This window comes from Pezoporus occidentalis, unplaced genomic scaffold, assembly GCF_034315485.1.
Source record: "Pezoporus occidentalis ecotype Australia unplaced genomic scaffold, CSIRO_AGI_Poc_V1 ctg327, whole genome shotgun sequence".
Lineage (NCBI taxonomy): Eukaryota > Metazoa > Chordata > Aves > Psittaciformes > Psittacidae > Pezoporus > Pezoporus occidentalis.
Window position 1 is genome coordinate 669,306 of NW_026915235.1, and position 25,255 is coordinate 694,560.

General features: G+C 48.9%; 1 protein-coding gene and 1 long non-coding RNA gene across 3 annotated transcripts in view; one reads left to right on the forward strand and one right to left on the reverse strand.

Annotated features, from left to right (window-relative positions):
• Nucleotides 1-2,658, reverse strand: part of MASP1 (MBL associated serine protease 1) — a 24,682-nt gene extending 22,024 nt beyond the window's left edge. The window contains exons 1-2 of one of the 2 annotated variants that reach the window (XM_062629057.1): nucleotides 2,411-2,658; nucleotides 167-392 (exon numbers count right to left, since the gene is read on the reverse strand). In XM_062629057.1, coding sequence (XP_062485041.1) covers nucleotides 167-392; nucleotides 2,411-2,595 — 411 coding nt within the window. In that variant the 5' untranslated portion in view covers nucleotides 2,596-2,658. The remainder of the gene's footprint in view (nucleotides 1-166; nucleotides 393-2,410) is intronic. The other variant, XM_062629058.1, reaches the window with a different exon arrangement.
• Nucleotides 1,403-24,930, forward strand: LOC134168910 (uncharacterized). The gene is made up of 4 exons (XR_009966706.1): nucleotides 1,403-2,402; nucleotides 21,806-21,935; nucleotides 23,875-24,227; nucleotides 24,536-24,930. It is a non-coding gene; the product is annotated as an uncharacterized LOC134168910 (long non-coding RNA).
• Nucleotides 24,931-25,255: the final 325 nt, after the last annotated feature.

The window sequence follows — 25,255 nt, forward strand, 5'->3', positions numbered from 1 at the left end:
TGTCAGCTTACATGTGCTCTCCCTGTTGTCCCCTGGACTGATAACTCCTGTGTCTGGTAAATGGGAAAAACTGGCTTGTTCCCAGCTTTTCCAGCACTACCCTCTCTTAGCTGGCCAAACATGTCTTCTGTCTACCCCACCATCTGCCCATGATATCACAGCTCACCTTCACATAGTCGTATTCACAGAGGTAGGAGGACTCCAAGTCAAAATGCATGAAGTACAGCTTGATTTTAAATCCCTCAGGTACAGAGATGTTCCATGTCACTTCTGAGTCACTGGGATAGGAATCTGGGAAGTTGGGAGACTGGATCTCCCCAAACATGTCCGTCAGCTCAATGGCATCCACTGTGTAGATTAGCAAGGCACAAAAGGCCCATGTCATAGGGTACCTGGAAAACATATGTGAGATGAAATGAAACTCTGGCAATGCCAAAACCTGATGAGGTCTCAAGCAGGTTGTGTAAGGTCACACACTCCAAACGCCTGGGAGAGGAGGTGCAGCACTCTGCCACCAGGAGCAGCCCCTCTGCCAAGCCACAGGGAGGTGGAGGTGAGGGTGGGAGCTACACGTTGGCCCCTTTGAAAGGTGGATGATGCAGGTGCCACACAGGATGCAAAGGCACCTCCACAGTTCTCAGCTCCAGGCACCATCATGAGCTTGGTGTTTTTCATGCTTCTGGGAGCAGCAGCCACTGTCAACACGTTCTTTAATTAATGGGGCTCTGATGGGCAAATCTTCATTTAATGGAAGAATAAACATAAGGATGCTTAATAAAATAATGATGCTTTCTAAATCAGTTTAATGAAAGTATCATGGCAATAACTGCTAAGTATCATTATTAGCACTTTGCCTCATCCTGCCAAATTGGGATTGTTAGGTCTCAATAAACAACACACATCTTTGCAGCTGGGCAAGGATGGACTGGGTCCCCAGCAGTGCAACTCTCTCCTCTCCTCTCCTCTCCTCTCCTCTCCTCTCCTCTACTCTCCTCTCCTCTCCTCTCCTCTCCTCTCCTCCCCTCCCCTCCCCTCCCCTCCCCTCCCCTCCCCTCCCTCTCTCTCTCTTCTTTCTCTTCTTTCTCTTCTTTCTTCTCTTCTTCCTTTTTTTTTCTTTCTCTTCAGTTCTTAGGGTACCACTCATCCCATATGGAGAAGCACACAGAGGTTGAGATCCTTAGAGATCTTTTGTCATCAAACTCAGCTTTTAAAAAATCTTAGCCTGAAGAGTTTGTCCCAACTTTACTAACTTTCTTGTCCCAGAGGAGGGCAGAAAGGACAGGTAAATCAGTGGCAGTCCACCTGACTTTGCACCACCCTCGAGCTCCATTTGAGCATGAAAGTGAGCATAAACCACATGTTTCTCTGTGCAAGGTGAGAACACTGCCTGTGATGTGGTGCAGACACCAAAGCTGGTGCCATTGCATGGGATTCAGAAAGAGGAGCAGACCTCTGGCACTTTACAACCCAGTGGAGTGCAGAAAGGAAAAGAAACATGCAGGAAATTAGAGCCATTAAAGATGGAAAGTTATGCTTTCTAAAAAGGTACTAAGGCCTGGCAAAGACTTGTAGGTGTGTATTACAGGCACTGGAACTGCTCACATGTACGTGTACACCTGGTTTCAAAATCAGGCTTGATTTGCGTATGCTGGTGAGGAAATTGAAGCACTGTTAGTGGATTATTTTTAACCTGTGTTCTTTCAAAACCAGGGCAATAGATTTCTGGGACTCATTTGTGTAGTTCCATCACTGTTCTCAGCTCTTCATTACAAACCAAAGCTAATAGGAGCTGAGAAATTTGAATTGATTTTTCTTTCAAGCACAGTGAGGTTGAACATGGCTTTTTCTGACAGCTTGTCTGAAACCACAAAAATGTGCGAAGGGAAAATCTGTTTCTCCTCTGGACAGGGTACATGCATGGGGCTGGATGCTTGGCTGGTGAAAATGGGCATCTCCTCCTCAACCTGAATGGGCCTTTTGCTGGTGCAACTTACTGCTTTCCCTTTAAACAGGGGAGACAAAACGACATCAAACTATTTTCTCATGCCAGGAAAATCTTACCCTCACCTAAAGGTGATAAATGACCATGGTGTACACAGAAACCCGAAGCCCTTGCAGCGTGCCCAGCCTCTCTCGCACCTTTTGCCCATGGACCATGGCAGAGCAGTACTCCCCGCCTGCATGCCCATCACCCGAGGATTCCTTGAGCTCTGCCGGGGTGCTGGCACACAAACCGGGCTGCAGCACGAAGCTGAGGCATGAGCAACGCCTGGTTCGCTTGCAGATGGGGAAACCAAAGCCACGGTCATCAGAAGGAAACCTTCCCCAGCGGGATGGCCCCGCTGCTCGGCCGTGCCCCGAAACCACGGCATGCGGGACGCCGGGGTCAGCCCGTTGCGGAGGTACTCACCTCATTTTGCTTCTAGGAGGGTTTGCTGGTGGGTTTGGTGTGGAGGATTGCCGGTTGGTTTGCAGGGGACGGCTTTGCCTCCTTCCGAGTGCTCCGCTGTCCGCCTTATCTCGGTCCGGAGATTTGTGAGCGTGTGTGTGTGCGCCTATGTCTGTGTGCGTCTGGAGTTGTTTGGCATTTTCCATGCAGGTCACGCCTTCCCCTGCCTGCAACCGTTCCCCACATCCCCACAGGCACGCAGGCAGACCTGCCTGCATTAGAACCGTCCTCCCCGCCCGCCCGCCGCTCCCTCCTCTCCCGCCGCCCGTGCGCTCCAGCAAAAGCCGCGGCGCTCAGTGAAGTTTTTGTCTTCCCTAATCTCCAGAGTTTTGTGTGTGTGTTTGTGCTCATGCACATTGTCCTTTTTTTTTCTTCCCCCCCCTATAGCCTGCTTTGCCAGATGGCTGAAATTTGCCTCTCAATAGGGTCGGAGGCTTCAGCAAAAACAGAAGGCAAGGACGTGTGAAACAAAACCTGTGCGGGGGGAAATAGCTTTAGTGTTGGTGCTGCAGCTGGGATTGGTGCTCGAGACTTGCTTTCAGCTTCCCACTCAGTGCCGTGCAGCCTTTGGGATGGGAATCTGGTTTCCAAGAAACTTCTGAGTTGTGACAGTCTGAGTAAAATCAAGACCTAGTTTGCAGCCTCCTGCAGGACTGAAGAGTCGCTGGGTTCAGCGTTTTGTCCCAGGGCAAAAGAGCAGCTTTAGATGCTGACTCTGCTCAGGAGTGAGAACTTTAAAGTTACAGGTTTTGAGTCTGACTCCCTCTTGTCGAGGAAACAGGTAAAAACATGAACACTCCTCACTAAGCCTCGGGAGATACATTTCCCTTCTCTGTGCCAGGCACAAACCAACTCAACCCCCTCGTGTCTACATAGCTAAGTGGGAAGATCTTCTTGGGCTGCAAACAAGGGAACAGCCTGTAAGAACTCAAAGGATGCAAGTGACTCTCTTGTCCAGAAATGACACCCTCGGAGGCATGAAGAGCAAAACTTTAATAGCTGTTTACCAACTTCAGCTTGAGCTGGTTAATGTAAACCCTGCAGACATCCACTGGCAAGCACGGATACATATGCGGCATGTTAAAAGGCACACACAAACAAGAGCGGGGAAGAGGCAGGGAAACAGGGATGTGTTGGCACCACTCCTGGAGCAGCAGCTTCCAGCCCTCCCTGGACTCCCCAGCTCGCTGATGTCAGGCTGTGGCGCTGCCGTTAAAGGGGCGATGTTAATTCCAGCCTCTGCGGCGGCTGTGCCTCTCCAGCGATCCGAGAGAAGCTGAGAAGGAACGGCATGGTGTGAAGAGGATAGAGTTTTACTCTTTTTCCATTTCTTGTCTTTGTGTTTGAGGAGTGACAGTTCCTTGGCTTCCCGTGCAGAAGGCACTTCTCTTGCGCCCGTGGGTCTCTGGTTCTGCACTGGGGAAGAAACGGTACCTAGGAGACACAGTGAAGTAAAATAGAAAAATATGAGTGGAAAAGCACTAGAAAACCAGCAGGAAGGCTCCGGGCAAAGGGAAGATCTCAGCCTGACATTATTTGTAGCTCTATTTTGGATGTTTTAACAGCTCATCACTGAACAGACACAAGCTCTCACTCATGTTAACACACCCAGGCAAGCTGATCAAACTAATTAATATGTAAGCAATGTGTCAAATGCAATGCTTTATTTTTGCAAGCAAGTGTGGTCTTGTCTGAGCCCTGACTACATTGTGATCTATTTTTTCCCTGCCTGTTCTGCAGGGTGGGTCCTTCACACATTTATTTTTCCATCGGGATAGCTTTTTGAAACAGCTCCTCTAGTTCAGGGGCAACTTAATTCTGAAGTGACATCTTCTTTGCTTGGTGATGCCTCAAGCCAGATCACCAATGGTCAAAGTCTGTGATAACACTGTGAGGCTGGACGGGGACATGTGAAGCGGCAACAGAAGCTCCATGTGTTTTTGGACCACATTGCTGGGTGTAGCAAGGGCTTAAAGCATCCATGCTGACCCCCTAGGCTCTGGAGAGCAGGAGACAATGCCCAAGAGGCATGTCACTGGAGACACTATCAGCAGACCGCTGGGCTGGTTTCCCTGCTAAACTGCCATACCCAGGGTGCTTCCCTTGTCCAAGTCCTTGTCCCTGTCTATCAGCCTACCAAAACCCTTGGTGTGCAGAACCATAGCTTCCTGCAGGCTCATGCCAACCAGCTCAGGGGTCAGGGTTTTCTGGCCAAATCTGACCTGTTATATATAGGGCTCCTAAAGAAAGTTGAGAGGCAGTGGCTGAGTGGTCTCAACTGCATTTCTGCCATCCCCAGGTGGCTAAAGCTATCTGCACCCTCATGCAGATAACCCTAACCCTAACCCTATTCCTTCCTGCTCCAAACCCCATCTCCAACACCTCCAGTGTCCCAGTCCTCCACTAAGGTCAGGTCTCCAAACAAGTCTTATTGGAATCCTAATTAGCTGATCTGGGTAATTGCGCTGTCTCCATCAGTTACAGTAGATCAGCCCCAATGGACTCTGCACCCCACTGCTGCTGTGGGTCTAGAGCTGCAGTGCAGGACTCGTCCATGCTGAACCATAGTGCCAGATAGCAGCCATGTGGACTTGGCGCTCCAGGTTGCCCCCAGGCTCCTTGTCAGTATAAACCTTGTGCTGCAGAGTCTGCTGGTGGGGAGATGGTTGCAGGCCTGCAAAGGGAAAGAAGGTGGTGGAGAATCTGCTCTGGCTGCAACATCTTCTTCAGAGTTATTTCCACCTGAGAGGACGGTTTGCTGTGGCCAGGCCTGGACACTCACATGGCTGTGTGAAATGTTCACCAAGAGTAAAGGCAAAGAAAGTTCACTGAGAGGAGGATGTGGTGCTGGCCAGGCAGGGTGCCAGGCGAGGGTCACCTTGTCGCATGTACTGCTCTTTACCTAAAAGATCCAGCTACAGTTATCTATCTCAATGATGCCAGGGCTGCTGAGTCTTGTCCCCACCTTACTGGGCGACTTCACCTCATCATGCAGTAACAGGACTGTGCATGCTGAGTCTTTAACTCAAAAGGAGTGTTTTCTTCCCCCAGTGCTGATGGGGCAGCGGAGTTAGACTGTGACAAACTTATAGACAGACTTGGACCTGCTCTCTCACCAATGTCTCCCATACTTGAAAAGGTCATCCTCAGAGTCACTTCTGCATGTCCAGGATGCTCGCCAAGGAGTGAGCTCAGCAGTGTTATCCAAAGCATTTCTTTAGCGCTGGGGTCAAATTTACCTCTTGGAAATAATACCCCTACACTCAGTGGAGTTAGACAGGGATAAAACAGCTGTGAGGGATAAATGTAGACCTGCAGGAATAACACTGTGGGATGAATCCACAGCTGGTGTAAATGATCATGCACTGAAAACCAGTATCCTGCAAGAGCTTATGGCCCTGTTGTCCCCTGGGTCAGGCCAGCACAGCCCACACCACAGCTTCTTTCAGGCTCTGCGCTGGGCACACTGTGACATGTGCACTGCTTCTTGTCATGATGTATGTGACAGGGACAAAGGTTCTGGCAAATCCTCGACAGAGCAGTGTCATCTATCCTGCTCCCCTCCACCCTGAATGATGGATGAGACCCCATCTTTCAGGAGATGTGAGCTCAGCTCCTAGCATCTCTCCTCCATCCTCCAGGAAAAGCAAGCTCTGTTCCTGGCATCTCTGCTCCAGCTCAGATGGGTTCCTGGAGCCCCCTCGTGGCTCTTTCCACTGAATCCATCCTCGGGGAGCTGCTGGTGGGGCCCACAGCACTCTGCTGCGGGTTCTTTTTGCAGGTCCAGTGGTAGGAAGGCAGCAAGACCCATCCTGGAGATGTCACTGAAGGACAGGGCATGGAGGTGACAAGAGGGACACTCATCCGACACTGACCATCAGAGAGGGCAGATAGTTGCAAAGCCGTCTTCCTGCTTTGTGAGATTGGGAGGAGCACCTTTGCAGTCCCTTACCCTTGGAGTGTGCTGCACAGTGCGGAGTACATGATGCAAGTCCCAGGTGGATGTGGCCATAGCCCAGACCTGGAATGCAGGAGAGGGAGGATGTACAGGCATGGGAAAAGGGGGATATATGACAATGGTCAAAAGAAGAAAAAGATGGGGAAAGGAGGCTACACAGTGGTGAAAATAAGAGGCTTGAGAGGTGCTGGCAAAGGCAGGCTTTGTGGAGAAGAGTGAGGAGCAGCTTGGAGGCAGCATGCACAGAGGTGGTGAGCAGGGGAAGAAGGCTTGCTGCCGTGAGTAGGGGTGTCTGTGTCTCCCACGGGCCCTGTCTGCCACTAGACAGTACTTGAAGCTCTGCCTGTGGTGGCTGGTGGGGACAGTGGCCAAGCACACTGCACTCTGTGGGGCTTTCAGATCTGCTCCTTGCAGGCAGCTCCCACAGATAATTCTACCCCATGGGCTGGGTAAGGAGAAATTGTAGAGGTGGGATGGCTTTCAGGGACAGTGGCCCTGGGCCATGCCAGCCCTCCTCTGGCATTTGCCCTGTTTTAAGGCTCATGCTGCAGCCCTTGGCAGAGGTAACTTGCTGAGGTACATACAGTATTGACTAGAAGGTACCTAGCAAGATAATCTATTGCACTATCAGCACAGCCCAGTGGCTATTTGCAATAAATCAATGCTTCATTTGACTGCAAGAGAAAATCAGATCCATAATGCTGTGAATGGAAATATTGAGCCCTCTTTCTCCTCTTTCAACCCCATCATCTGCCCTTGCATGCACACCGTGAGACACAGATCATGGGTTGTACGCTGGCTGCCAGAGCATGATTATGACTGATATGGAATGATTTGGATTGTTTCAGCAACCTAGCATTCCCTCCTCTGCTGAGACAAGTCTTGGGGGAGCCCCAAAGGATGCACAGAGGGAAAAATGCATATAACACTGAAACAGAATCAGAGAAATGAGAATGCTGTGTCACATATTTGCCCAGTCAAATGGATCTTCTCCTACTGCTGTGTTGCAGCCACTGCATCACTGACTCTTGACAGAGCTGTGACTTTGTACTGGTATTTAACCATGTGTGCTGGTGCTGATTTTGATGGATGTTTTGGCACCCTTTGTATTTCACTGGAAGGGAAGCCCCTAAATACTTTTGAGAGTGTGAGACTGAGGTGCTGAAGCATCATCCACCATGACAGGATATAGGCTTGGCTGTGCCTACACCCACTGTTGAAGGACAGACACAGCCTCGTGAAGGGTTTAGGCACTTAGAACATACAGAGGCTGGCAGCAGAGCATCTACTGCATCCCTCTGAGAGAAAAAGACCTCTGAAACTTTTTTTGAGCAGTCTGGAGGAAATCTGGGGAAGGGACAGACTTTAAAGCCTACAGTTTTTCCTCACAGCCTGATGCTCCCCAGCCCAGGGTAGCTCTTGGCATGGAAAGGGGTCTGTTTTCATCCCAAACCGCTCAGACCCAGCACCCTTTACTTGTCCGAGCACTTGGTGCCAAGTGATTCACTGGGGAGCTCTGGACCCTGTGAGGGTCCTGCCACAGCCAATCCATCTCTGTTCAAACCAGTGTCCTTTTAAGAGGCAGCACGCAGTTGTAATTCCAAATTGCTGTGATTTCCCCCTGACTGAGCGGCTGTGAAATTGCAGTGGGGGAGAGCGTGGTGTGACCAAAGCGATTATGCGGGTGGCAGGGGATGATAGCAGATCTGAGGCGTTGGAGGGGAGTGCACGCTGCGCCGTGCTCCTGAGCACAGATAACACGAGCCGCCTGAGCGCAATCAACAGTTTGTTGGCAGGAACTTGATTCCCTGTGGGAAAGAGAGAAGAAAGAAAAGACCCAGAGAAATATCAGAGCATTGTTTCCTTCTCTTTTTAGTTTGTGAAAGCTGGGCCTCACTGAAGCTGGTGGGTGCTGAACCATGGTGTGAGTCATTGCTGGCTCTGATAGCACCTACCACTGCTCACATGCCCGGGGTTCGCTGTGATTCGCTGTAGCTTGTAGCTCCTGGCATTTGGGTCTGCAGCTGCTGTTCTGGGTGCATAACTCTCTGCCCTAAATGCAGCCTCTTTCTTCCCTTGGGGAGCCTGAGAACTCACAGCCTGAGGAACCTAAAGCCTCCTGCTACTGGAGGAGATGGATGTCCATTTTGCCTTACGACCAGTAGACCCTTCAAAGCTCCCCCAAGGAGAAGCCCTCTCTACTGGGCTGCTGCAATCATTTCTAGACATGGTGGTGGTGAGGCTGTGATAGATATGGAAGCCTGTTGATCTTTTCTAGCAGCAGTGATGAGCAATCCTGGCCCTGCAGGTGATGCACTGGGCCTGCCTGCTTGCTGAGATGTAGGCTATTCATCCACCATCCACCATGGATAGTGGCTCCTGGTGGTGCCATCTGGTTCTCAGTGGAGCTGGGGCCGGCAGGCAATTTGCTGTGTCTCACTGGGGCTGGGGACACTGCCCATATGAGCCATCACCAACCCATATTTAAGATTCAGGCTGTCCCCTTGGTAGGAAGCATTTTCAAGGCTGGTAGTGTTGTCCTCATGATGTTGGCTACCTCAAGCAACACAGCCTGGAAAGAAAAGGACCCAAGGAAGATCTGATGTGTGAAGAAATGCCAGTGTGACATCCAGCACTTCTGGAGCTGGTGAGGCCAACACTGATGGCAAACCCCTGGTGCTGGACTGCTTCAGAGATGAGGCAGTTCTTCCCATACAGACACCAGTGCCAAATGACTCATTTGCTCCTGGCCAGAAGTGGAAACATCCCCTGCTGCCGCCATCATGGAAACCCACATATTTGCAGGGCCTTTCAGGCAGTCCAGGAATCACCCCGCATGTTTTTGACATGTGGCCATCTCTGGAGTGGGACGTGGCAGCTGGGTTGCTGTAGAGCTGCTAAGGCTAGAAGGTAATACAGATGTATGGGGGAGGTCGCAAGAAGGTATCTTGACAAGTCCTTTGACTTTTAATGCTAGTGCACACCCTGCTATTGCTGAAGAGACCCCCAGCTCCCCGCAGCCATAGCTGGCCATATGTCTTGCCTGAGAAGCTACAGCACAATGTCCCCTGCCTCAGTTTCCCTTGGTATCACTTTCTTATGGTGAGGATTACTGTTAAGACATGTGAAATATGCTGGCATTGGAAGGGCTGAGCCATTAGTCACAACAGCAATACAAATGTTGAAGTCATTGCTCCCCTAACTGATAAAAATACTTCCCAGAGATTCTACCTTTAATGTGGCCAGCTGAAGGGCCAGCTCTCTGAGCACCCGCATCCAAGGGCGATCTGGACATTTAACCCTTCCACTGAACATCCCTTGGAGCAACAATATGAAGACTGGAAACTCCTTGCAGTGCAGAGGGGGGATTAGGAGAGGACTCAGCAAAGGAGGGATTCAAGCTCTTTGCTTGCCTCTGAGCATTACTGTAAACCATCCTGGGAGCAGTCATTCTTCATGTGGTCTGCATGGGTCTTGCTGTTGATTATTATTGACAAGCACCAGCTCTGCCCTCATTAACAACCTGTCATTAGGAGGTGTGCAGAGACACATTGACTGTTATGGTGGGCAATGCATAACACGTTCTGTAGGCTGGAGAGGGAACATAGCTTATAGATCACATAGATGGAGACTGGAGTGCTGGGTGGATTTTAACAATCCACCTGGATTTATGAGACCCAGGAGTGGGCCATTAGTTATCTTCAAAATCTGCTGTGGCTTGTGCTTTTATGATCAACCGCATTTATAATGTCATTCAAGTCACATTTTAGTTCTTACTCATACCCCAGCCAACCCAGACAACACCTCAGCTGATGATGAGCCGTACGTTTGGGAGAAGCAGAAGATGATTAGTTTTGAGGGTGGCTGAGGGCAGAGAGGGATGGTGCCCTGGGCTGTATTTGTGGAGAGCGATTTCTGCATTATTCATTCATGTGTGAGCACTTTGGGGGTGTATTTGAGCACAAAAATTGATACTGAATATTTCTAGCATCACAAAATGATTTGCACATGGTTGATTTCACACACTGTTAGGATGCGGCCGCTTCTAGGGCAGAGTACGGGTACTAAGAGCACATTACCTGTGCAGAAATAAAGCAGGGGCAGGCTGATGAAGGCAGAAGTGTGAAGGCAGTGTCTATCTGAGACACCACTGGGCAGTGACCCAGACACACATGTGGCCTTGCTTGCAGATAGCAGAAATTTAAACATCAGTTTTACACCACAAAAGCTCTGCAGCCTCAGGACGTGACTCAGGACTGCATTTCCCTCTCAGATCCAGGGGCTGAGGGTAGCTGTAACTTTGAGGCTAGCAGTGCTCACTGCTCTGACTCAGGTGCACTGCATTTGCCTGAGGACTAGTTAGAGGGAGCCTGGAAACGGCATAAATACCTACAGAGCAGCAGGGGATGGTGTTGTTATACTGAGTCTTGGAAAGATTTTTTCCTCTTTTCATTGGCATTGAGCTCAGGGCATGCAGGAGTGTGAGTAGTAGCATAGTTACTGCGTAAGGGATGCAGTCTGGGTGAGGCATGGTGGGCCTGGTTCTTAGGAAAGCCTGGTGCTGTGGGTGGGGATGCCTTAACCTGCTGGAGAGGGATGTAGGCTTGTCTTGCCATGGAGGATTTTCTTGCAAGCCAGCTATGTCCTTTTGCTCCTTAACTATATCTTTATAGTGCTTCTGGGGCTGAACTGGGACACACAAAACTTTGCTCGGCTCCCAGTCTGGGGTCCCTGGGAAAGCTGGTCTGTGATGACCAAAGGCTGGATGGTACAGTGTGCAGGGGATGAGCTGTATTTATAGCTAGTGTGGATGGGTGAAGCTACTGTGTGTGGCTGTGCTATATAGCAGGTCACTGGTGAGATTCCAGCAGCTCTAACAAGAGAGTGAAGGACCATCAGCCCTGTGGCTTGCAGAAACTGCTAGTGGTGAGTTATGCTTCTTGCGCTGAGGAGTGGGTGCTGGAGAAAAGAAGCAAAAGGTGAAACCAGGGATGGAGAGGGAGAAGATGGACAGAAAATGTGACTTGCATCTTTTTCCTAGTGAGAAAATCTCGAGCATATTACAGGATGGGGTTGCCTTGCTCAGCAGGTTTTAGGTCACTCCATAGCAGCACTGGGGCATGATAGACTGACTATAGTCAGTGATAGCATCCAGTTTGAACTGCACATGTATGGAGTGACTCTACCAAACAGTTGTGCATCAGTGCTGTGAGCAAAGGTGAGATGAATCCCAGTTCCTGGGCCACTGAGTACTGGAACTGTCAACCTGGGCATGTCCTGTACGTTCCTCTGAAGCAGCTAACTGTGGGGATGAGGTGATGAGGAAGGACATAGCATGGGGTGACTGTCAATTCCAGCTTGTCCCTGCTGCTTTGTGCCAAGGTCCTTACTGTTTTCTGGGTCTTCTTTTTGTTTGTTTGTTTCCCCTTCCCCCAGCTGTGTAATTTCATTTATAAAATGCTGAAGTGTCAGCTGGGATCAAGTTCTGCCTTTCTTTCTCCATTTCTGCTTAAATGAATACTGATGTAGTGTTTATTTTCCTTTAATATTCATGATAATTAAGGACTTGGAGCCATTCACTTTTAATTACACCCTTCTCCGGGAAACAGTTTAGTGCAATTAGAGAGCTTCCAGTGCACAAAAGGAAAACAAACAAACTTTTTGCCTCCTCTCCCAGAAGCATCAGGTGGGGTTCCCATCAGCATCCCCTTTCCCTCTGCTGCAGTGGCCTGGGAGTGGGAACTTCAGTCCAGGACTCCTGGGCTGTGGCACCTCCCTGCTGTGCTGTTGTGGAGCCCACAAAACTTGACGACCATTTGCAGCCCCTGCAATGTGGGGCACTGGCCTGGAGGGGTGGGAAGGAGGCAAATTTGCATCTCCACTGTTTCCCAGATGGGGGCTGTAAAATGGGAGTTCCATTTCTACACTACCAGCACCTTCCCTGTGTGACCATAAGCTCGGTGCTGTCTCTCCACACCTCAGTTTCCTCAGCAGTGAGGAGGAATTGGACCACTTGTGCTGCCTGCCCTCCCTCTTGACTGGACACTGTCTTCCTGCCCTTGTGAGGCTCAGTGTCTCTGTTCTTCTGCAGCAGTGATTAGCTGTTTAAATTGCATCTGGCAAAATGATCATGGAGTGATGCCTTGATGACAGAGCAATGACCAGCTCTCCCTTTCAGCACTCAGTCAGCACTGCTTCTCCCTCCCCTAGCATTATCCATGAACAAATTGTTATATTGAACTGTGCAAATTGCCGAGGAGCTTCTGTTGGGAGCCTAAACCCTCTCTGACACATAATACCAATCTGCCTGAGCATGCCTGATGGTCAAACGCAGTCTGGTGTGGAGATGAGCAATTCCCTAGCAGCATCTGTTTTGGCAGTAGGGGCAGTGGTGGCTTCTGCTCTTGGTGTAGTTGGTAACAGAAGGCAGCAAGCCTGGCGACTTCTTGTGGACCATAACAATTCTGCTGCTGTCTCAAAGCTGGTTTTTCACAAGTCTTTGAAAATCAGAGCCCTTAAGTGTTGTATGTCAGCACCCAACGTGGAAAACATCCTATGTTACAATTCCGTTTGGAGACTCCTGTGCCAGAAAGCTTTCTGTTCTCGAGCTGCCTTTTGATGAACAATCAGACATTATTGGTCACATCATGCTCAAAACCAGCTGAGTGCTATATGGGGCTTTCTCACATGTAGCGGTTGTTTTCAGGAGCAATGTCCTTTGGCTGAGATAAAACCTTAAGAGATGCTCTTTTAACGTCTCTGTTCTGTCACATATGGGTAGGGCTGAATAGCGCAACAGGCTGATCATTTTCATTGTGTAAAATATGCATAATTCTATTTTACACAGGGGATAATCATTGCAGAACTGACTTTTTTTTCATCCTTTCCCTGCTGTAATTACTATCCACTTGCTGATGCCTGCGCCAGTGTCTGTGCATGATGAAATGGGTGAGAATTTAAACTGCCCTGGGTGATGGGACATAGACCTTGCTGAAAAATTTAAATGTCTCCTAGCCAGAGGAGGCTGGCCCATAAATAAAGAATGAAATCCCCACTGCAGGAGTGGAGAGCTAGTGCAGCTCCAGACTTAACACCTTCCTGCCCACCTCCAGACATGCCTAGAGCTGTGGTACCCACAGCATGTGTAGGAGCCCCTGGGCTAGAGGGCTTGGCTGTGCCCCTGTGTGTCAGAAGGAAGCCTTGAAGTTAGGAATAAATCGAAAGCACCATCCTGAGCTCAAGTGGCGTGTTGATCCATTTAGCCAAAGAGCTAAGGCTACTGGCACCTGTAGAGCAGAGAGACTTAGCTGGGGCAGAAGAAATAGGCAGTTTTTCTCCATTGGAAAATGAGAGAAACAAGGAATTAATCTCCTTGCAACATGGAGGGGGTACCAGGGGAAGAGCATCTTTCACATGCTGGTAGCACGACTAAACCACTGTCCTTTAAAAGGTCAGTGATTTTTAGTTTTCCAGTGGAGAACTGTTTCCAGTCCCACATCTCTTTGAAGATATTTTACAGCTGTCTTTTGGAGATCAGCCCACATGGTCGCAGATGAAATGACAGTTTGGTGAAAAATCTCTCCCAGAAGTAAGTTGTTATTTCTGTCCATTACTGACTGTGCTGCTGAGTTCACTGTGGAGCACAGGGGTTAGAGACCTACAGCATCATCATCTCTGACTCCTTTCTGTCACATGCAGAACATCAGGGATCCCTTCTTCATCTTTTGCTGCTGGCAAAGGCTCATCTAGCATGCAAACATGAGGCTCAGTCTGCTTCTGGACCTTCACCCTCAGTCCACACTAATTTAAACAGCTGCATGGAGGATGAAATTGTGTGGAATGGACCAGTGTCTTGGGAGGAGGCCATGCCACTTCTTGTTTCCTGGGTGGTAATTTGCTTGGGATGTGAAATCTCTTATTTTCTGTATTCATGTCCCAGGAATGAGGTGAGGAGCTTGGCTCACCCTGTATCACCAGATATCACCTGATATCTCACCCTAGCCCCAGGTACAGGAGCCAATTGCCCCATTTCAGCCAAAGCTGTCATGGAGGAGAAATACCCAAATTGGTGGTTCCAAGGGAAAGGTAGTTTCCAAGGGGCAAGCTCACCAGCATCAGACATGTGAGAATCCATTCAGGAAAGTCCCTGAAAAATCACCTTTGTGGGCTCTACTGCCTGAGGATGAATGGGTGTGATTAGGTGGGATGCAGATGAAGGCAGGTTTCAAGCTTTACTTAGATGGCTCCATAGCACCTTTCCGCCACCAGCTCTCAGGGGTGGAATTACAGCAGCAAGATAGGCAGTATGAATATCTGCTTCCATTAACGTGGGTAATTGCTTTGTGTTTCCCGTCTCAGAGCTGGGTGCAGTGAGCTGTGCAGAGCAGATGGAAATTGCATGGGTGTAATTTTGGGAGATGATGGAGAAATTAGCCAAGGTGCCAGAGCATCCTTTTCTGGGGTCCCATGAAGGTGGGTGCCCCCCACTGTAGTGGGTGTGCAGCAAGAGCTAACGAACCCTCTGGGAGTTGCAGAGGATGGTGTGGGGTAGGGGAGAGCTCATTCCCTGGCCTTGATCCTTAGGGACATCTGTGTGGGTTCTTCCAATTAACCCATTGTGCTTAATTAGCAGGAGTTCTCTGTGGAGGCAAATAACTAGGTAACAGATTCGAGGTTTGGTCCTTACTAACTCTGGGTTAGGATATGGGGAAGTGCAGGATGCTCTGGGATCTGCTGCCTGAACCCTGGAGAAACTCAACCCCATCTCCTGAGTGTCCCTGTCCCCAAAGTGGACAGTGTCATTCAGTCCCTGTGAGCATTGTGTTCTCTGCAATGTGTTTCCATGAGGTAGCCCATTGGCTCCCCAGGATCACCTCATGGCCACAGATACGTGTGTGCAGGTTTTCTTTAGCGGGGAGATCCCAGAAGTGGAGTGTTGCCCTCAGGGTGCAACCAGCAAAGCTCATGTTGGTGAGCTGGAGCCTCAGTTGAGGAAGCCTGTGCTAACAGCCTGGTGCAGATGACCACACACCACTGCCTGTCACATCTTCCTGCATTCCAGGTATTGCCAGTGCTGGAGACTTTGGAGGGAGGTTTGCTTAAGGCCAGAGGAGTCTACCCAGCTCAATTCAGGCTGTGTTCTGCCTGTGGTAAGTAGTTTGCTATAGCTCTTGCCTCTAACAGCATCTAGTCTTCTGATGCCTGTTCCCACCTCCCTTAGGGTGGCCTATCCTCCCCCATCACTGTGAGGCAGCCCTTTCATTTTGCAGCTGCACCATGGAAGAACAAGGAGCTCTGGGTTTTTATTAATTTTGAAGAAACAGGTATTTTGATTCTCAAGTCAATCCTGGATTATTTTGGGCAAATGCAGTTTGACAGACCATTATTTTGAAGGGACACGGATCATTTAACCAAGCCTAATTGCCTCTGTGTCACAATTAGTCACTCAGGCTGGGAAGGAATTGGTGTCACCATCATTTTGTATTGGGAACCAGTGACTAAATCTAATGAAAGTGTTTGAATCAGAACTTTTATGTACAGACATTCATCATACTTCTAAATTGGTCTTATCTCCTTGTAAGACTGGAGAAGACTCCATGTGAGAGTGTGATTGGGTGAGACAAAGTGCTGAGGGTTTAGGATAGGCAGGAGGGGAGACTGAGATTTTCAGGCACCTCCTTGGCTGGACCAATGCAGGGCTGCTTCCACAGTCATAGAGAGTAGTGCTAAGTATAGGTTTTGGAGATGATCTCTGAGATAGGATTAACCTTCTGGCAAGGGTGATAGGCCTCTGTCTGCAGGACAGACCTAGGGGATGGAAGAAAATATCAAAAGGGCTGAAAAAGGGAAAGGTTCAACAGTCCTTGAACTGCTCCATCAGCTGGTGGAGTCACCTTGAAAAGCAAGTCAGGGGGTTTGACATCAAGGATGCAAGTCTTTTCTTCAGGATGGGGTGAAAGGGTCTGTCCCCCTTCATTTCTGTGGGTAAATGATGCTCTGTGGTTGTGTCCCAGCAATGGTCAGTGTTACACAGCAGGAGGAAGGGTTCGCAAGCTTCCACTTCCACTGCCATAGCACAGGCTCCTGGGATGTTGAAGGTGGTTCATTTGCTGTTTACATTTTAAATGTGCCAGGTCAATCTTGCCAAACTTTAAGGTTGTCATTTGTCTGCTGTGCTGAGTTTAGTGATGGGAAGGCTGTGAGAAGGAAAGCTGTGAGCCTTGTGGAAAGCCAGGAAAACACTCTTGTGCTGCAGGTGTCACATGCACTGGATGCCAGTGCAAAACTGGAGGGGGCAGGAGGATGCTGGGACCTCAGCCTCCCTATCCACAAAGCCCAAAGTTTCAAAGTCTGTCAGCTCTTCAGAAAGCATGCAGACTGTCAGCCGAATGTCATGAGTGAGCAAAGGAGCCAGGAAATTAACTTCTCTGTGAAACAAAAATCAAACTGACTCATTTGTTTTCAAGGTTCTCTACCCCAGCAAAATGAAAGACATAATCATACAGGGGAAATAGGAGGATAAATTGGGTGTTATTTCAAGTATTGCTGGCTCACATAATTTTATTGTGATGTTTGCAAGAATGGACATTTGTTCTAAAGCTTCAGATTCTGGATTCGAATGGATTCTTGCCGCTGTAAGCTTTTAGTACAGAAAAGGACATTCTGTACTTCATAATCATGGAAAACAGCTTGAAAATTGTGGTCTGAGATCAAAGTCAGAAGTTCAGCAACCAGAAAGTAAGTAAGGAGAACTCAGAGGGCACACTTCATCTGATTTGGGCCAGGAGGTCTTGTCTTTGAATGCCTCCACCCACAGTGCAGTACAGATAATGAACAAGGAGCCAAATACGCTGTCTCTGAATGTCTGGAGATATCTAGGTGTTGGATAAGTGAGCTGATAATGTCTGAACCAGCCTACTGAGAAGCTAATTTTTCTGCAACATTTCTGTAGGTTGAGTGGGGAACGGCTGCTTGGGTAATTTGTCTTACTGAGTGGGGGAAGGAGCTGGCCTTGATGGCAGGGGAGGACGCTGTGGGAGCTGGTAGACCCTATGACCACTGGCTTTCTGACTTTATTCTGCCCCAGTGCTGTCATTGGATGAACAGGGGGAGTTGGATGCAGCTCCTGCTCCTCCTGTGAACAGTTTGACAGCCTCTCTGATGGAAACAAAACTGTGTTGGCCCCTTTCCTGTTTCGCTCAAGACAAATTTCTCTCTAGTTTTCTACAGCCAAACACACAGCTTTGGAATAAGAGCAGATTTTGAGACCACATCAGGTAATCTGTCTGTGACTTGGAAAGCTGTGCAACATTGGGGGAGATGTGGGTTCAACACAAAATCTTGCCATGCTCTTGAGAAACCAAATACCTGGACCCACTATGGCTTTGGGGAAAGGGAATGAAGGGGAGACAGGGTCAGTTTGGTACAGTTACAGAAAGATTAGCACAGGCTCTCTCACCTCTCCATCCCACTACCAATAGATGGGTCCCTGTCACAAGAGGGCCCTTTTGTAATCATCCCAGGTGAATAGAGCCCTGAATAACGCTAATGTGCCTTGCGGAGCTGTCCCCCTGCCTTCATTATTAATGTTTAAATCCCTTTCAGAAGCACAGCCATTAATTTTGCCATTGCCTCGTTGTCAAAGAGCCAGCACAGGCAATGTCAAGTGTTCCTGGTGGCAGAGCAGAGGTCTGGATGAAAACAGCCTCCCCCTTTGCTTAGCTGCCTTTGACATCAAAACCATCCAGGCAGAGGCAGGCTCAGGTTGTTTGCTGCAGGTTCTGCTGGTTGGAGAAGGTCTGCTTCACTGAAAAAGGGACAAATGTCTCTGTGAATGCAGAGGATAAAAGGTTGTATCTTGTCCCTGTCTTCCTCTTATCTCATCCCATATAACCCAGCCAGTTTGTTCAGTGGCTTGTTTGGCCATTGTCCTGCCTTATCTTGCCCATGATGCAGTTTCTGGGGAGTGCAGCTGTAATCTGTCACTCTGAAGTGTCATACCTTTGAAATAATGAATTATTTCAGAAAAGATTAGTTACAGAGTAGCTATATTTATATATAAGTGAAGTATCTAGGGTTTTAAGAAATAATCCCACAAGGCTTTTGGACAATTACAGCTTCTATTTTCCCTAGACAAAAGGGAGAAACAGTCAAAAGGAGCAAGGTGATATTCAGCAGGTGGAAGCAAAAATTTCTCTGATATGTCCATGCTCCCTGGCTGGTTTTGGCCAAGTGATTCATGTTACACAGATGGAACCCAGCCTGTCTGGGCTCTAAGCCTCTAACAGAGGATTCTCTCAGCCCCATAGTAATCCAATCCTAACTGGTAATCACCTTCACCCTCTTCCCAGTATTTCAAACCTGAACTTGACTGACTCCTGTTCCTAGCTAGGAGACTCTATGCTTTCTGCCCCTGCAAGATTAGGGTCTCCTCTGTAGTTAGGGAACAACAATATGCATAAAAATGTGTAGACTGGGAACTGTTTATCCCATAACATAAATATCAAGTGTCCGGGAGACACACAGTCTGGCCCTGCTGCAGCTAAAGACTTTCTATGTGATGTCCCGATCAACACAAAAGTCTCTGATGCTCTGCATGGCTGCCTGTGGTCCAGCACTGCTTAGCTAGCAGACTGCATCTCCTAGTGAAATGGTCAAAGACAAGGGTGGGGAGGAAAACCTTGCGTTCATGAAGAGGATTGATATGCCATATTGCCAGTCCCCAACACATTTCCTTGTTTCTACTTTTGGATGTACCCTTGCCCTGTCCTTGAATCTTACACCACAATCTGAACTCTTCCAACAAAATGTGGTGGGGAGGTTGATGGCAGACATGGATCTCCAGCAGCTGCAGTGGGAGCATGGCAGGAGGATGCTGCTAGGTCCCTGGGTGCATGCAACTTAAGATGCACGTGGGTCTCTTTGCTACAGAGAGACTTCTTTGCTTGATTTCTCTCTCCAACCCTTTTTCATTTTAGGAAGTTCTAAAAGCAAAACTGCTGCCTGAATTATTGACATAAACTGCATTTAAACTGTTTCTTGCGTAACTGATGAATCAGCAGCCAGCAGTTAAACAGCCTGTTGTGCTGATGCTGTGCCATGTTACTGGTCATCACCCTGAAACATGGGGCAGGAAAACATTCTGTCCAACTTGTGGCAAGTAACCATCCCACACTGGTGTGTTAAAGAGCTCCTCTTCTGTTTTACCCACTCTCCAATTGATTTACATGTCTGTGTCTAGGTGTCTGTCCTCTGATATGTCCCACAGACAGCCTGGTCCTTGCTTGCCTTTCTTATCTCACCCCCAGTGTGATGCTCAACCGTTAGATGGAGAGCTCTGACTCACCGGTAAAACTGGGATGAGGCAGAGAGCGGAGATGTACTGAGGTGAAGCCAAGTGGTTGTTGGAGGCAGCCAGGAGGATTTTTTCCTCACCTGGCTTGTATTGCTCATTTTCATGTCCTGTGTGAGGGGAAGCTGAAGGCCTTATGATGGAGCTGTGGGATGATTGTAGAGCATGAGCCTTCCACCTGGAAGACAAAGTTTTGTCAGCAGAGGTAGGTCAAGACAGCAAAAGGGACACTGGAAGTTCTGGCCATAGATGCAATTTTAAGAGTAGGACTGGTCTTTCCATTCCTGAGCTTCCCTTCCCAGGACAGGCCAGGGGAGCCTTGTTTCCCAAGCAATGGAGGCCAGTGTGCATCTCCTAGGGCCAGAGCACCCTGCAGCAGAAAAGGCCGTGCTTTTCCAGATGGGGCATTCATGAATTTGAATGGATCTGCTATCAATAGTCAGCTCCAGCAATCGGAGACTGTACTGCAGATCCAGCAGCTAACCACAGTCAGCTGCATGGCCAAATGCACCAGGGCTGGAGCTATTTCCAGTGATGCTAATGAGCCCTGTAGACATGTCGTGTGGCACATTCATGAGATCTGGGACACATTTGCTTTTGGTACCTGTGGTTGCACGGGCAGAGCAGAAGCCCATGGGATTGGAGGCTTTTGGAGGAGAAAATGGGAGCAATGTGTGAGCAGCAGGGAGGCAAAGATGTAAACCAGGGACGGGGAGCCCGAGGACTTCTTGGCTCTGGGGCAATGGAGCAGCACAGGCTGTGGTTTATTCAGGCCAGCTGCTTTGAAGAGCAAACGCTCCCTAAACACGGGTTTGGGGACCGGTATTTCCTGGCGTGCAGCCACTAGAGGCTGCCCTGCTCCAGCTCCTGAGCCGTTGCTCGTTGGGGCTAACAGCAGCGCTGCTGCCTGTGTTTTAGACGCTGGGGGAAAGTGATAGGAAAAGCCACGAAGTCTTTTTTTATCCTTCTGTGAGTGGATTGAGCAGGAGCCACAGCAAGCCTGCTCTCAGGGGTGTCACTTGTGTCCCTGTTTATAGACGGAGAAACTGAGGCACAAAGCGGTGCATGGAAATGGCTGGCTTAGCTGATGGCAAGCCACCTCTGCAGCTCAGGGCCAGTGTCTGGCTCTGCCTGCTGCCACACGAGGGGGTAGAAACAAACCCTGTGTGTGTGGAATAGCTGCAGACCTGAGCTCATTCTGTACAGCTGGGCAGACATGATGGCTGGAGCTGGCCTGAAGCAGCAGAGCTTCTCTGGGGGATCTGTGGTGCCTCCTGGTGCACCCTCAATCCTGCACTTGCACACCTATGCAAGCCCAACGCCTGTGCTGGTGTTTGCTGAGTGCTCCAGTGCTGGGGGGGGCTTGGCCTCATCTTAACTCCTTGCTGGGCATCCACTGTCAGCACACTAGCTGCAATGTCCTGGTCAGTGGAAATCCTGCCTGAACACTGCCCACTGTTTGTTCCCCTCATGGCAGATGTAGATACAGATGTAGACAAGTCAGACCTGAGCTTGCTAAGCAGGTTGAATATGTCCCTGAGACAGTCCTGCTGCCTGGAGAGCAAGTCATGGTGATGAAGCCACGGACTGCAGGCAGGATGCACGAGCTGATCCCACAGGGTTGCTGGATGCCAGAACAGATGATCCTGATGGTCCCTCATAGCCCTCAGAGGTATCCAGTGCTTCAAGGCTGATATCACCAAATGCACCAAACCTTCCTGTCTGCACCCTTAGGGTGTTTGGGGGTCTCAGCTCTGCTTGCCAAACCTGCTTTGCATGGTGCTACATGAGACACTGGGTTTGGCTCATGGGGCAGATCTAGTCTTGGATTTGGCATGTTTGCTAACTCAGCCAGCCTCAGCAGGAGCTGTTTCCAGACAAGGACCCATGTGCTCCACCGTGTGGCAGCAGGCAAGGCAGTACTGGGGATGGGGTAATACCGAGGGGTCAGGCGGGTTTGGGGGTGTTGATGAGTCAGAGCCCGTTTCTCCTCTCTCTCCTTTGATCCCACTCATGGTTGCTCTTCCCTTTTGTTCCTGCCCTACAGAGGTTGTCATAAATCTCTGCTTCTGCCCTTCTGCTAATGGGCTGCTTTGTCCAAAGTGAGCAGGATCCTCAGACAATGTGAATCAGTCTAGTTGCCCTGTGATTGGAGCCCTGGCACTGAATTAACCCAGGTGAGGATCTGCTCCATAATCTCTATTTTACTGTTATCAAAGCCCAAGCATTGCTTTTAGTGCCTGAAAATCGCTGCCTTCTATCACACTTGGTCTTTGGCAGACCAGTGTGTTGGCAAAGATGTCTTTGTTTATCTTCTCAATGCATCCGTTGCAGCTGGATGCTTCTCTGACCCTCACATTTTCAATAATCTTTTCCCTTCTTCCCTCCAGCATTACAGAGCCTCTTATTCATCTGAGAGATAAGTATTTACGTATGTGTTGGTGAGGAAAACTTAATCAATAATGCCCATGAATAACATTTCTTTGTGTTTTAGATCCACCAAGTCTGCCTCCCTCCCTTTGTTCTGCTGGGGGTTGTGGTTTGTTGTTTTTTTCCTTTCTAGGCAGGATTCACATTCTGTTCCGGCTCTTTTTGTCGAAGTTCAATTGTCCGAGAGAGAAAGCGAACTCCAAGCAAGCTGTCATTTTGGAGAGACATCAGTCTTATCAGTCCCCTCCACCCACACTGTGCCTGTCCAGAAGGGCTGCCCATCCTGCTGCCCCCAGCCTCTTCCTGGGGGACAGAATCATCTCTCCCTGCAAATTCAGGTTTGCAGCTTCTGGGCACAGACTTTGCTGCCAGGAAGCGGCTCCCTAATTCCACAAGTTTCAGAACTAACTAGCATAATGCAGCTGCAAAGTCCTCATGCACAGATTTGTTTCTTTTTTTTCCACCAGATGATTTAAAAATAAGGGAAAGATTTTGTCTTGGATTCCAGTGCAGCAGTCTTACATGAGGCTTTAGCTGCGTTCTTTGCAAGAGCGGGATGTTGTGGGCACTGCGACCTGTAGGCTGCTTGGGGTGAGCTGCTATGAGCTGGGGCTGGTCAGATGTTGCTCTGCCTGTGGAGTGTGATGGGATGCTCCTGCTCTAGCTGAGGGCCTGGCTGGAGGGGAATGCACCCTCTGCTTCCTCTGCCATGCTTTCCCTAGTGTATTTTCTACATTGTGCCTCTGCCAGATGGGTGTCATACAAACCGTGCTGTGCTGGGGCGTGGGCAATCTGGGCCAGCCCTCACCCAGTAGTTCAGTTCAGTGCATGCACATCTGCATTTCACATGTACCAACTGCAGTGGACATCAGCATCTCTGCATTGCACTGGATGCAGGTGAGACACTTTTTCTGTGCCTCCAGAGCAGGTGTAACCACTACTTGTGTAATCTGCCTGGTCCCTGTGCTAGCAAGCAGGAGACTTACACACCATGGTGACGTGTGTGTGTTTGCAGGGAGCAACTACAGGAAATTAATGGACCATGAAATTATCCAAGGAAATATAAAATAAAGGGGACTGTTAGAGCAAACTGCACTGCATCCATAGCCCTTGCTCCCTTCTCAGCCAGCTTAATGTGGTAGCAAATAAGATTTAGTAGCTTTATGCTGAAGACAGGAGGGACTGGCAAATGGTTCTTTCCAGGTTATCTGAGTGACCTAGTATGAAACTACACTGGAAACAGCAATTACCTGGGGAAAGCTACACGGAAGTGTTATTGCATTAAAAAAATAAAAGAGGCTTTGGAAATGTCTAGGCTGGCTTTTAGGGGATAGTAGGATACTCATCAACATCCTCATAATAGTAAAGTGCACTGATCCAGCAAGCTTTATCCCACGGGGTCCCAAAGTGTGTTGCTAAACTATGTATACAGCAATTCCTTCCTGTTTTCCTGGAGCTCACCTCAGTGGGGGAAGCGCACACAGGGGAAAAATGTGATTGTGGGTTGCAGGAAGAAATTGAGAGACACGGTGCAGACACTTAAAGCAGAATTCAGCAATGGGGCAGCATCCCTGGTGAGAGGGAAGGAGGTCACTAATGGTCTCAAATGGGTGCAGAGACAGCAGCAGCAGCTTTTCATCACCAGGCTCCCTATCTAACCTAATGTGGTCTAATCAGTTCTCCTAGATTTCTGCCATAGCAGTGTCCGAGATGGGAAATGAAGTCATCTGCAGAAACTAGAGCTGTTTGGGAAATGTGTTATTAACTTCTGCCAAGAAAAGCCGGGTGAGAACATATGTTTCTGGGGAGGCAAGGGAAAACCCCTCTGATTTTTCTTTTTCTTTTTTTTTTTTTTCCTGTCTATTCAAAGTCTGAAGCTCAGGGTTTCAGGTTCCTGGAGTGTCTACTGGTATTAATGCATTTCTCAACTCACAAAGAAGAATTGGTTGGGGAAATGGGTTGGTTTGATCAAAAAGCAATGTCATTTCTGTGTTGTTTCAGGAGTAGAGGACTACCAGCCCGACTCTGCCAAAGAAACAGTAAGAGATCATTTATTCACCTCACTGCAAGCAATTTGGGCTGTGATAGCCTGTTATAGCTGCACCTTTCTCAACGTCTTCATAGAATCATAGAACATCAGGTTGGAAAGGACCTCAAGTATCATCTGGTCCAGCCTTTCTTGGTAAAAGCCCTGTCTAGGCAAGATGGCCCAGCACCCTGTCCAGCTGAATCTTAAATGTTCAGTGCGGGGGAATCCACCACTTTCCTGGGGAAATTGTTCCAATAGCGGATTGTTCTCATTGTGAAGAATTTTCTTCTTGTGTACAATAACCTTACTACTCTTCAGGTTTTGCATCCTCCAAAATGGTGCATGTGGCAAGGACCCAGCCCCAGGCTCAGCATCAAGCCCTAACCCTACTGCAATTCCTTGTTGCCAGGTCTGAAAGGATTTACCTGCTCAGGAGCTTCTTTTTATCCTGATAGAAATAACTGGCAAGGGAATTTTGACAGGTAAGAGACAGTTGGGAGATCAAGAGGAACCTCTGGGGCCGTTTCATATGGCTTGAATCTGTGTGGTAATTCGATTTCTTCTCTGCAATGTTTGTTAGTTTTACACCGGCTTGAAGATCTGAAATGTGCTTGCTGAGTTAATCTGCTTGCAAACAAGAGATAATTGAAACTAGTGCTGCAGCTCAAATGCTACATGAGAGAATGTAAGCACATGTGAAAGGGCACCCCCCCCGCCCCCCCAATAAAGCACGGTCACTGTGTGCTCTGCTAAATACAGCCCCAGCTGGGATGCAGAAAGGGGAAAACACGTAAATAAGAATGAGGTGGAACTACCTAATGTGGCTGCTTTGAGTCATGCACAAAGGCAGCTGTGGGAGGCGGATGGGCAACCAGCATACGTGGGCTTTCCTCCACCTCTTCTGTGTTTTTCTTTTGCAAAGTGTTTTGTGAAAAGAACATAAAAAAGTCCATGGCAAGTGAAGGTGTGCTGTGTGCCTGTGATCCTGCAGTGCGATGAAGCTCTCCCAGACCTCTTCTCACTGAGGCCCTCTGCTCT